Consider the following 12,856-nt stretch of genomic DNA (forward strand, 5'->3'; position numbering starts at 1 on the left):
AAAATACGAGCAAAATATTCTATGTCAAGTGAAAGCGTTCAGTAAGGTTAGGTTTTTTCCCTATAGAATAGTCAACATCACATTCCTGCAGATTTGCCAAAAGCTCTCTACCTCAAATCTGTAATCCGTGGCAATGCAGAGACCTAATAAGTTGGTATCTCCTAGCTGATGCTCAACAATGCCAGCCTGCTGGATGGCTTCGCGCAGGGCAGAAATTAGAGGAGAATATAACAATATTCCTTCTACGAAGACTAAGGTAGATGAAGAGCAATATGCTGATATAAAGAACCAAACTGGCAGTGTGACCCCTGGTAAATCACTGGTCATGTAATTACGTCATGTAATTCCTGGCCAGCCCATCTCATAGGGATTTGGTAAAAAATAAGATTGTGCAGACAAATGTCCTTTAATGAAAGGATGGAGAGAAGCCCTGCAGGGAGCTCCTCGGTGGGGCCGGTAGGGCCCCATTCACTCACTTGTAAAAGAACAGATCATCTTTGTAATCTGGATGTTTTACAATTTTTACTTCGAAAAGTAACTTGAAGCACTATTTGACCTGAGGCATTGAGGGCCATCTCTTCCGCCCCTTCCCTAAGAACCAGTGGCTTAACAGTTCTATTTCCGATGCCGTGTTGCTTTAAAAGTATGAGCTTGCAAAAAGGACTGGGATTTCAGAATTCCCAGAAAGTTCCCTTCCTACTTTGCCGTCTTAAAACCTACACGTAAGGTAAAGAGCACCTTGGGGGTCTGAGTTAGAAGTGCTCGCACGGAAGCAAGCCGTGGTTTATCCAGAGAAAGCTGTGGCTGCGAGAACAGACAGCACGGCTCCAAGCGTCAGGTCTGCCTGGGTCTGAGGCTCAGCGGGCCGCGTTTCCGTCACCAACTGGAACACTGTCCACGGCCTCTCCCGGCTCGTCTCCTAAAACAGGAGCAAGAGGCCCTGTCCCTGAGGAGGCAGGAGTCAAACGAGATGTTAGCACTAAGGGGCTTAAATGTTAGATGCTGTAGGTCTTGACTTTGTTTTTATATTAGAGAAGTAATCCTCTCCAAGATCTTCCTTCTCGCTTCCATCGAGCTTAACGTCTAGCCTCAGAAGAGGGGAAGACAGCGAGGGAAGGAGGAAGGTGTAAAGGGCAGATCCGTAGAAAGAGGAAGGGGGAATTGAACCCTTTTAGAATCAGAATATAATAAACCATTTCTTTAGCAAGTACCATTTGAGAAGGTATTTTGGGATTAGTTTGCTACGAGGAATAGCTTTCCACACTTACAGGCACCTGCCATGTACAGAGGACCTCACCCTGCCTTCCAGGGTCATGTCTCTGAGCGTGTCCCTAAATTAGTGGCTAGGAAAACAAGTGACAGGAGCCCCAGTCTGATAACCTCCCCCTGAGCAAAACAGTTCCTGTTAAAGCTCGCTGTACAGTGGAAGGTTCCGAGACCCCACTGCTGCTAGAATTCCAGTCCTGACGGGCACACGACGTGACATGTGCATGGAAAGCACGTATTCCCCGGCAGTGGAGGAGACCCAGGAACTCCCTCAGTGAGGGACTGAAGAATCACCTAGAGGGGCTATAAATGAAGTTAACCCTTGATCTGTGAGCTTAGAGCTGTGCTGTTTTAACACAAGCATCATCTCTGATGTGTGTGATCTTTGCTCGCTTTCTTGTTCTTTTGCTGGAAACGTAATCCTGCTTATGTATCTTTTCTTCTTCTGTCTTATTAGAGTTAAGACCCTTGAAGGTAGAAGGTGTCTCAGTCACCACTCTGTCTCCAGCGTCCAGACTGACGACTGATCAGGGGGTAGTATGATCCCTGACTCCCTTCATTATCTAACTTGTGTTCTTTATTTCCTCCAGCTCTGGTAGCTGAAGAACATCTGACAGTGGACGCCAGGGTCTACTCCTATGCTCTGGCACTGAAGCATGCAAACACGAAGCCGTTTGAAGTGCCTTTCCTGAAGTTTTAAGGCCAAAGGACAGTAGCCATGTTTTTATAAACAAGACCACCAGGCCTCCTTCACTAAGACTTTGTATTCAGCTTAGCTTAATGTAGATTTGAAATTAGCTTTTTTCATTAAATAAAAGCCAACGCAGAATACATGTGGTGATATGGAATTGTGATTACAGGTAGGCTGTAGTCTTCATTTAAGTGCTAAATTCTGGCAAATATTGAGAAAGAACATAAATGCAGATATCCAGTTTTTAATCCAGTTTCTTTTTTTTTTTTTTTTTAAAGCTCAGCTGTTACTTATCTAATCTAGTCCAACAGATAGAGAAGTATTTCTAGAGGAAAAATGACCTGAATTCCAAATTGGGTCAGCTGCTCTCAGCCTCAGCTGAAACTTCAACTAGGAATGCAAATAACTGCTTATTACTACATTAATGTTTAAACAAAGATTTTTTTCAAAGACCTATGTAGGGACTTAGCTGTTGTTCCTAATTCTCTTCTATATGGAATTAATACACATCCTTGCATAGCAGAGTGTAAAGTCAACATAGAACAACATCTATGAGAAGCAGATGTTTACATTTGGCCAACGTCCTCCTGCCCACCTACATACTAAAGGTTAACAAACGCTTCAGCAATGGAAAACGGTTCACTGTAACGAGGTTAAGAAGCCAATGAATATACAGGGCCCTTCTCTCAAGCAGGTGTATATGCTTTAGAATTTCATTTCCTATCCTTACCTGAGAAAGTACTTGAAGTTCCTAATACCAGATCCATTTACATGGCTGCGGGTGGGGGGCATCACTGTCTTGGTTTTAAACCATGAATGTAGCCAGCAAGTTCCAGAAACCCAATACAACCACCTTAGAGTGGAGGACAGGAGGGCACTGTTTCCACTTCCTGCCATGCCTAAAGCCCGGTCATCCAGAAGGTCTCCCAGTGTCCTGGGCCATTTTCACATCTTTTGGCTGAGCTCGGCCCGTGTTGACTTCTGTGGTCTCCAGCAGCTCCAGAACTATCACCCTGCAGGTGAGCACTCAGCGGAAGTCTCAGGGTGATGCTCCGTGGCCAGCCCAAAGTCCTTTGTCCAGCCCTGGCTTTAGGCTCTTCGAACCACGTAAAACCAGGATGCTAATGCCAAAAATGCTGTACTACAGTTCATTTGTCTACAGGGTCACTGTGTATTCAGTGTGTATCACTGTTTTCATCTCTGTATCCACAGGTGTTTTTGTGAGCAAAAATACAACATCTATTAGACTTCCTAGACAAAGGGGGAAGCTGTGTTTGGAACTGGAGAACTGTCTAGATCAGGTCTACTTTAAATATTGCAAATATTGGTACCCAACCACTTGCTCTAATAGTAGCCTTCCCCTGTGCCCCTAACCCTTTAGAAAAGAAAAAAAAAAATCCTGTTTTTAATCATAGGCATCATGATTCTCCAGAGATCTTACTCCTCCTCCCTGAGCTCTCCAAAGACCGACTTCTCTAATCTCCCTTGTTACTGCCCTCCTTCACAGTCGAGACACGGAAGGCAATGGGAAATATACAGATTCAGGCACAGTCTCCAGACTAGCTCTTCCAAAGCCGCTCCGCACAGGAGTTGAGGAACCGACTCTTAAATGTTGGTGCAGGGGAGGTCTTCATAACCCCTACCTGTCCTTTCTGCCCTTTTCTCCCCCTAAGAGTGCAAATTAGAAGTGACCGCTCAATTGTAGAACGGACCCCCAATGCCACTTATATTAACCTTTCAACATCAAAGGCTGTACTTGGGCAGTTTGAGAGCTGGCAGTCTGGAGGTTTCCCTGGGCTGGCCCTGTTAACTTATCAGCATTTAAAAGTTGAAAGGTTTCCTATAAGAAACTTTGTTTCTACCTTCTCTTGGGGGAAAAAAAATGTATGCATATATCCTAATGCCACTGGATCTATGTGTCTATGGTAACAGTGGCCCGAGGCCCTGCGATGTCCTGCCGGTTACCACTGTCCTGTCCTGCCGGCCGCCACCGCATCTGCCCACCTGTCGTCATCGTTGGGTTGTGATCCTGACCTGAGTAAGATGTACTTCCTGCGCTAAGAAAGGAAACACTGGAAACCTTTACTTCTGAAAAGGAACTTCAAAGATTAAGTTTGGTTTCTGTGGACACTGGGCACAAACTTTCTGCTGTTTCAGATGGAGGCTGGATGTTATCTGAGACAGTTTTCCTGTTCTTTTCAGTGTCCATCGCATAACTGAGCAGCTTTTAAGTTGGTCCCTGTTCCTGAGCAATTTCAAGATCAAACCCAAAACTGTAATTCCATTGGACCTGTGACCACAGACCTCTCAGGATGGGTTTTGTATGATTAGATGAACCTATAATCTTAGAAATCATTTAGTATCCGATTTTATTTTTCCAACACAAACTGAAACCGTTTTATTAAATAAAAGTTTATTTTCTACTATTGACACTCATGTTGCTGCTGTAAAGTACAACAACATACACAAATTGCTAGCATGAATTACTCATTGTTCGCCCCCACTGAACTACAGACATTGCTTGAGAATTAGATCTTTGCTTTAGGGATTTAAAAAAAAAAAAGAAACTGGGCCATCAGATCTGGAAAGCGTGTTCTCCAGCGATGTGTCGATGTGTTGGAATTCAAAGGCATAGCCAATACAGTAAAACAGCATGGACTGCTGTCACTGGGAAGAAAGGAATGAAAATGGGGTGGGGGGGGGGGGGGCGGGAACCACACACAAGCAGTTGTTCCTGAACAGCTGGAACTGAAGCTCGATGTTGCCCACGTGGGCTGAGTGGCAGCTGAGGGGACCAGTCGGGGGAGTGGACGGAGAGGGAGGGTGGGAACGTGGATACGAGGAGTTAAAAAAGTATAAAAAGTTAATTATATCTAAAATACAGATTAGATAGAAATGTTCCAGAACTCATTAAATAAGCTCAAAAATACTGGAAAGTGGCAATTTGAACTACATTTATTTTTAAACAAGTGGGGGGGAATAGTGAGTGTTCTGAATGTTGTGTGCAAAACTGATCCACGTCACCATCTCACCGGCACGGCTGAACAGGGCAAGGCGGGAACACTGGTTTCCAGCATCATGGGCGACACTACAAGTACGTTTGTGAATGAATACTGTAAACTTTAGTTTTAAGGCAGCTGGTACTAATGCTGCACACAGGCTTTAGCTCGGGGCCCATTGCACAAATGGGACGGTGAGCACTGGGAAACAAGAAACTGAGGGAAGAAAAGGGGAATCGCGTTATTGGACAAAAACAATGTGCCAAAATTCTTCTCCCTTTCACACACACAAGAAGAAATATTGGAACATTTAGAAAAACAAAGCACCCATCCCACCAACTTCAGCCTGTTCCTTGACAAAAATTTCAAAATACTGATAAATAATCGTGACGGCGAGCAGGATGCCAGTGCCGGAGCCAATGGCCCCCAGGAAGTCGGCCAACACGGACAGGGCGCCGATGCACAGGCCGCCGAACGCTGCCGCCGTGGGGATGTACCTGCAACACAGAGCCGTCAGTCGGCGGGGCGCGCACACGGCCGCGGGGCAGACTGACCAGGCCAAGACAGGCCGCTGGTTTCCAGAAGCCAGTAAACAGCCCGGAGAAGCCATACAGGATTTTTTTTTTTTTTTTTTTTTTTTTTAAATAGCAGGAGGTTAGAATCCTCGACAGGAAAAGGAAAAAAAAAAAAAAAAGAATCCTCGACAAGTTGAAGATGAAAATATTTACTATTTTAAATAGGTCGTCTGTAGCTCAGTCTTGTAGATGAAGAGTAAATTCCAAAATGCTTTCTAAGTATCAAATTTATATGTGATAAGATGTGGATGATCCTCTTCACAGTCTTGGCTGCATGTTAGAATCACCTGGAGCACTGCTAAAAATAATGGGATTGTATTTAAAATACTCCAAAAAAGAAGGGAAAAAAAGCCAGGGGGAGATGATGGATGAACGGGAAGAGCAGAATGAGGCTGGGTACCTGGAGGTTCGTTCTACGACTCTGCTATCTATGTTCTAAATAAGTAAAGTTTCATAAAAATACAAGTGCCTTTTCAAGCAATGGTTCTGGAACAACAGGACATCCACATGCACAAAAAGATATCTGGACCCTTCTCTCACACTAAACAAAAAAGCTGCTGCGAGCAGATCACAGACTTGAATGTAAGAGCCGAGACTCCTAATGGAAAACAAGAATGAATCTTTATGACCTCGGGTGAGGCAATGGTTTCTTAGATAAACACTAAAAGCAGCACAAAGCAACCAAGAGAAACTGAACTTCATCAAAATTAGTAACTTGTGCATCAAAAGAGACCAAGAAAGTGAAAAGACAACCCATAGAATGGCAACAAAATATAAATCATAAACCTGAGAAGGGGTCTATCCAAAATATTTGTTTTTTGAAACTTACAAAAGACAACACAATTAAAAATGAGCAAAAGATCTGAAAAGACTGGGGCTCAAACTCACGACCCTGAGATCAAGAGTTGCGCATTCTTCTCCAAAGAAGATTCACAAATAGCTAATAAAACACATGAAAAAGTACCCAACGTCATTACTCAGCAGGGAAAAGCAAATCAAAACCACAGTGAGCTCCCGCTTCATACCCACATAGTGGCTGTAATGAGAAAGCAGGAACTGTGCAAGGACGCGCAGCAATGGCGAGCCACACTGCTCGTGGGACGCAGACCGGTGCAGCCACTCTGGAGGAGAGTCTGGTAGCTTCCTCAACACATTAAACCAGCATCACTGTACCACCCAACTATTCCTGCAGGACTGAAAACATATGTCCACACAAAATATGCACAAGTATGTCCTTAACAGCATCATTCCTCATAGAAACTGGAAACAACCAAAATCTCCACCAACTGATCAATGGATAAACAAATGAGCTGTCGTACATCCATTTAATGGAGTATTATTCATAAGTAATGGATGAACCCTGAAAACTTCATGCTAAGTGAAAAAAGCTATTTACAAAAGATGTCAAGTCCGTTTATATGAAATGTCCAGAAGAGGCAAATCTGTAGAGATCAAAAGTAAGAAGTAGGCTCAGGGATGGGAAGGTGCGATAGGAATGGGGAGTAACCAAGAGTTACAAGGTTTCTCTCCGGGTGATGAAAATGTTTTTGGTTTCTTTTTTAAGGTTTTTTTTTTTTTTTTTTTTGGTTTTTAAGGGTTTTTTTTTGTTGTTGTAGTTGTTGTTATTGTTTTAATAATCTATAGACCCAACGTGGGGCTCAAACTCACAACCCCACTCTTGTGATCAAGAGTTGCACATTCTTTTGACTGAGCCAAACAGATGCTCCAGTGACAAAGATGTTTTTAAAATTACATTGTAATGATTACACATTCTGAATATACTAAAGAACACTAAACCATATACTTCAAATGAGTGAGTTACATGGTATGAATTATAACACAGTAGAGAGGTTATCAAAAAACAGACTAATGGAAGGATTGACCCAAGACCAAATAAATCACAAGTTGTAGAGGTGGAGTATCAGTACTTTTTGAAAGCTCCCAGGTGATTTTATGTGCAGCCAGACAACGAGGATCTCCACTCAAGAATATTTTAATACTGGGCTGAGCAGTGAAGGGAACACAATTTCAATTTTAAAAATCATTTAGATGTCAATTTTGATGGAGAACAATTTTAGAGAACAATTCAGTATTTTGTTAAATTTTAGTTCTTCTATGTGAAGCAGAAGAAAAATGCTTCATGTTCAAATAGGATAACATTTGACAATAAATTAAAGGTTGAAAAACCAAATATATTTGTACTATACACATACACACACATACTCACACAGATTAGATCTCATGACCTTACCTATTAAGCTCATGAACCATGGAGGTATCTCTGTGGCCCCTCATTACCATTTGCTGTTCTTTAAGCTGCTTAGCTACCTGCCAAGAGAAAAAGCAACTTTTAAAATCAAACTATAAATATTTCACTTTACTACCTACCAGGTTCTGTGTGAAGTACTTCCCACACACTACTAAATAAAATACGAGAGCCCTGAGGTAGGCAGGCACTGTCCTATCCTCTCCATTACACCTGAGGCTCAAGGCTGCACACCACCTAGTACCCACACATTAAACAATTGTTTCTCAATCTTTTTTTTTTTAATCTACCACCTCCCTAAACAGAAATTAAATACTAAGGAGTAAGAGTTTGTTGGGTAGGGTTCAGCCTTGGAGGGTGACAAACCATTGTAAAACTCTTAAGAATTTTTCCACCTTCCAGAAACCAGTTTTTAACTCTCTAGGGATCATTATTAAGAATGTATGACTTAGTGCAGCCCGGGTGGCTCAGCGGTTTAGCGCCGCCTTCAGCCCAGGGCCTGATCCTGGAGACCCAGGATGGAGTCCCATGTCCAGCTCCCTGCAGGGAGCCTGCTTCTCCCTCTGCCTGTGTCTCTGCCTCTCTCTCTCCCTCTCTCTCTGTGTGTCTCATGAATAAATAAATAAAATCTTCAAAAAAAAAAAAAGTATGACTTAAAAGTTTAAATTACAAAAGTAAGAGTGTTTCAATTACCATTTTGAAATTAAAAACGTTTATTTTCAAATATAACAAATACTTACATCTTTAGCAGAGGAACCAGACACCTCTATCCATGTCTTAGAAAAGAATGCACATGATCCCAACATGAAGATGATATAAACCACCACATGGACAGGATCCTCAAATATGGCGCCCATGGACTCAGGAGGAGAAAGATAGTAACAAAGGCCTCCCACAGGGTAAGAACGAGCAGGTCCTCCCCCACTAACATCCTACAGAACAAGAATAAAAAGGATAGATGGTGAATCCAAGAGGTCAAGATACATTTTTATGACTTTTCAAACTCCTCAAAAATTACAAATCTTTAAGCTCAAAGCACCTACAGCTAACGATTCCATGTAACTTAGAAAGACTGACTTTTGTGTCTAATGTCTTCACTCCTCCAAAATTGTATAGTGAGCATGTATTATATAAAGGACATTGTGAATGTATTAACAAAAGAGTGATTTTTTTAAAAGCCAACATTAAAATACACCTACAAAAAAATCTTCCCTCTCTTCTTTTTTTTTTTTTTTAAATCTTTTTTTTTTTTTTTTAATTTTTATTTATTTATGATAGTCACAGAGAGAGAGAGAGGCAGAGACACAGGCAGAGGGAGAAGCAGGCTCCATGCACCAGGAGCCCGACGTGGGATTCGATCCCAGGTCTCCAGGACCGCGCCCTGGGCCAAAGGCAGGTGCTAAACCGCTGCGCCACCCAGGGATCCCATCTTCCCTCTCTTCTTAAAGACAGGAATATAATTACATTTACAGTCAATCTCTGATTACATTTAGAATCAAACTGCACTGTAGAAGAGTATACAACATATTCTTTAACTTCAAAAAATTCTATGAAGAATACAATCAACTGAAATACTGACAAATGACTAACAACTCACTGCCTAAGCTTTATAGGTTTGTATAAGAAGTAATTTTTTAATATTTAAAATAGGATTTTTATCCAGATAAACATTCAAGAATTTTTACAGTAACAGAACTAGGAACAGTGTAAGTTTTGGGGTGGGAGGGATAGAACAGCAGTTTCTGGCTGCAATAATTAAAGTGTCTGGTTCCTGAATATACATTTCAGTATCATTTATTTACTGTGCCCCCAGAATCACTAATCCCCAATCAAGAGCATTATTTATAGATAATTCAATTTCCAGTAATTCTTATTAAAAAGGAACTTAGTTAAGATCACAACACAACCTATACAAGACCACAAAATGCATTTATTGCTATGAAATTATTACAGTAATAATTACTAATGGATTATTAGCTTACAAGGGGAGGGACCACATCTTCCCTCATCACAGGTAGTCACGTTTCCGTTACATGATTGGAAAAAGAGTACTATGGATAAAGGGAATCCTATTTCCTTCAACTAACACTCAAGAGTTACTGTCTTATCCTCTTAAACTTAAAAAAAAAAAAAAAGACCTTTAGTAGAAGAAAGTTAGGTCATGTAACTTACAATGAAACAGGCAGCATATTAAGATAAATGCATAGAATAAACACTGTACTTCAGAAATAAGGACTATAAAAATAGCTGGTGAAATTCAAATTGTACAATTATGTACTCTATAAAAGAATAAAGGATCATAGTCTCTTTTAATTTTATGGTTTTAAGGAGGAAAAATAGCTCCTGGGTCATATGACAGAACTTAAACCAGGTAAAATTCAATCCGACAAGAACTCACACTTCAGTAACAACGTGGCTGGACTGCTCTGGAAGAAGCTATGATGACAGGATCTATAAAGGGAAGTCAGAAAGTGCTGGATTCTATTTCTAGTAACTCTCTTCTCTCTCCAGTCTAGTAATCACATGCCTATCTCTAGCCCAGTTAATCACAACTAGTTTATTGCCACTCGAGCCATGAAAAATGGGGGCAAAGCAGGAGATCTCAGCACCCCATATATAATCAGCAAAGAGCTTCTTTAAAAAAAATATTCTAGACAACAGCTGAATAAGATACCAAAACAGGGAACCACTTTCATGAGAACCACTGTGATTTTAACCTTAAGGGCCTCAAATGAGATGTGAAAATGCTCTCAACAGTAAATTAATACAAAGTACCTGGCCCACCTTAGTTTTACAACATTTATCAATCTTTCTAAATGAATGATAAACTCTGCTACAGGTAAGTGAATCTGAAAACGTTACAGCAACGGCTTCCATTATGGCTCATCTCTTTCAGTTAAAAATACAACCACGAAATGCAAATTACAGTAAATTTGAATGCTTAGAATAAATAACAAAATACTCACAGCCCACTGTCCTAGTAAATTTACTAAAAAGTTGCCACTAAATCGAACAGACAGCATCTGGGAAATAACATACAGGTTTGACACTAAGGCCGACTGGAGAATAATGGGAATGTTCGAGGTATAGAAGAGCTTGATGGGATAGCTACTGTACTGTCCTCGATACCGGGCCGACTTGATGGGCAAGTCAACACGAAATCCCTAGAAAATGAAAATGAAGAGGAAGTAAGGGTAACTGCACATCTCAAGTAATGAACACAGATGACAAGCAGAACAATACAGGGGGAGTGGGAGAAGCAACACTGGCATTTCTCCTTCCACACAGAACTCCTGTTCTGTGCCATCACCACTAATATCTCACACCTTAGAGTCTAAGGAATAGAATCATTTGCTTGACTAGATTCCGTAACACTGGTTAAATACGGACATTTCAAATGGAATTCTTTTCTTTGAAAGCAAAAGAAAAATCCATATCCCTCCGACTTCAGTGAAGCAAGTATACGTACCTGAAAATATATAACGACGGCAAACACAAAAACCGTAGCAATGAGGTTCATGAGATTGGGTAAGTTCTGACGATAGAAGGCCTCCCTTAAAGCTCGGACCTTGTCTGTCCTGGTGGCCAGTAAATGAAAGAGCGCTATGACTGCACCCTCAAACTCGGTACCTGATAAATTAAGAGAGAAATTGACTGTAAACTCTTTACCCAAAATTGTCTCAAAGCTCAAACAAATACCCTTGAAACTCCAGTACATGGCAGAAAATCGGAGTCAAAATCACTCATCAATGTTTACTTTACGATACAACCATGTGCGGAGCTTCTAAAAATATTTACATCATGGAAGCAAATGAATCTTTTTTTGCACAAATCTCAAGTTTTCTCAAGACACTATTCTTGATGAAAACAGCCAAAGTAGAATAAACCTAAGCAAGTATTTAGGTTGTAATGATTTGCTTCCCCTTTACTGTAGGGAAGGGAAAGGAGTATTTTTAGGGAGGGGGGTAAAGCAGCAGCAAAGCAGAATAAAGATGTCAGAATCAAAAGATACATGTTACTCTATCGAGCTTGTTTTTAAGAAAACTAATAAACCATCATTGCTCTTTTCTTAAGGCTGGGGTCATTCTAGACGTTAACCGTTATGAATCTTGGATGGCATTTGAGACAAATGGAGATGGGGAAGGGGAAAGACAGATGAAGTATTTCAAAATTTAGTTGCCGTTACCAAGCCAAGTAGAATAGCAGCAAAAGTATTCATGCTCCCTGATGGTACAGTAAATAATAGTGTTTTCATTCGAAAAATCTTAATCCACTACCTTTTTATTCCCCTGGGAATGTGGAAATCGGACAAATCAATGACTTCTGCGGCAATGGCTTAAGCAAGTGATATTTTAAAAAGCTGTTTTGCAACCACTGAAATTTTCAACAAGCAGAGGCTAAAATGTAGCTGTTATTCTTTGTGAAGTAATATTTCATACTCCACAAATCTCTGCTGCTGAACTCTTGAGCAATCCGCAGCGGTTGGCCCCTGGGACAGCAAGCAGGATGCCTACAGGCCTGTCCTGCTCTGTGATGGGTTACTTTCCAGCACACATCCAGCAAAACTCGTGCAGTTGCAGTCACTGTGCAATGTACCTCTGCCAGTGTTAATAGTAGTGGGACTAAAGGCCTTCCAGACAATGGTTTCACAGATGTTGGTGGCAATAAAGAGGGAAATACCAGACCCCAAGCCGTAACCCTTCTGTAGCAGCTCATCTAACAGCAGCACAATCAAACCAGCAACAAACAACTGTGGGGAAAGAAATGCAAGTAAGCTGAAGCAAGAATAAACTCAAGGAAGGGGACGATGAACACCATTGACTACTTTCAAAAAGCATGGGCATTTTTCATATTAAAACCTGATTGTTGCAATAGCACCGTTATGACTCTCAGCACCTCTTTAACCCCACCTTAGTGAGAAGTCACTTCTGGAGATCAGGGGGGTGGAAACATTGTTACTTTAGGAAGCAGACATTTCAACCTTTACAGCATGTTGATAAACCACCTGGATAGTTTCCCTTACAATGTTTAAACAAGACCGATTGAAAAAAGCACACTG

General features: G+C 41.2%; 2 protein-coding genes across 7 annotated transcripts in view; one reads left to right on the forward strand and one right to left on the reverse strand.

The window, feature by feature from the left end:
- The window catches only part of NUDT5 (nudix hydrolase 5), a 27,141-nt gene extending 22,754 nt beyond the window's left edge, over window positions 1-4,387 (forward strand). For 4 of the 5 annotated variants that reach the window (XM_038530125.1, XM_038530127.1, XM_038530126.1 and 1 more), the window contains one exon: window positions 1,857-2,099. In XM_038530125.1, coding sequence (XP_038386053.1) covers window positions 1,857-1,966 — 110 coding nt within the window. In that variant the 3' untranslated portion in view covers window positions 1,967-2,099. Of the gene's footprint in view, window positions 1-1,856; window positions 2,977-3,889 lie in introns of those variants that run through there. The other variant, XR_005355302.1, reaches the window with a different exon arrangement.
- The window catches only part of SEC61A2 (SEC61 translocon subunit alpha 2), a 26,221-nt gene continuing 17,718 nt past the window's right edge, over window positions 4,354-12,856 (reverse strand). Inside the window, exons 7-12 of one of the 2 annotated variants that reach the window (XM_038530117.1) lie at window positions 12,394-12,547; window positions 11,267-11,427; window positions 10,764-10,961; window positions 8,538-8,729; window positions 7,783-7,859; window positions 4,354-5,453 (exon numbers count right to left, since the gene is read on the reverse strand). In XM_038530117.1, coding sequence (XP_038386045.1) covers window positions 5,267-5,453; window positions 7,783-7,859; window positions 8,538-8,729; window positions 10,764-10,961; window positions 11,267-11,427; window positions 12,394-12,547 — 969 coding nt within the window. In that variant the 3' untranslated portion in view covers window positions 4,354-5,266. The remainder of the gene's footprint in view (window positions 5,454-7,782; window positions 7,860-8,537; window positions 8,730-10,763; window positions 10,962-11,266; window positions 11,428-12,393; window positions 12,548-12,856) is intronic. The other variant, XM_038530118.1, reaches the window with a different exon arrangement.

This window comes from Canis lupus, chromosome 2 (assembly GCF_011100685.1).
Source record: "Canis lupus familiaris isolate Mischka breed German Shepherd chromosome 2, alternate assembly UU_Cfam_GSD_1.0, whole genome shotgun sequence".
NCBI lineage: Eukaryota > Metazoa > Chordata > Mammalia > Carnivora > Canidae > Canis > Canis lupus.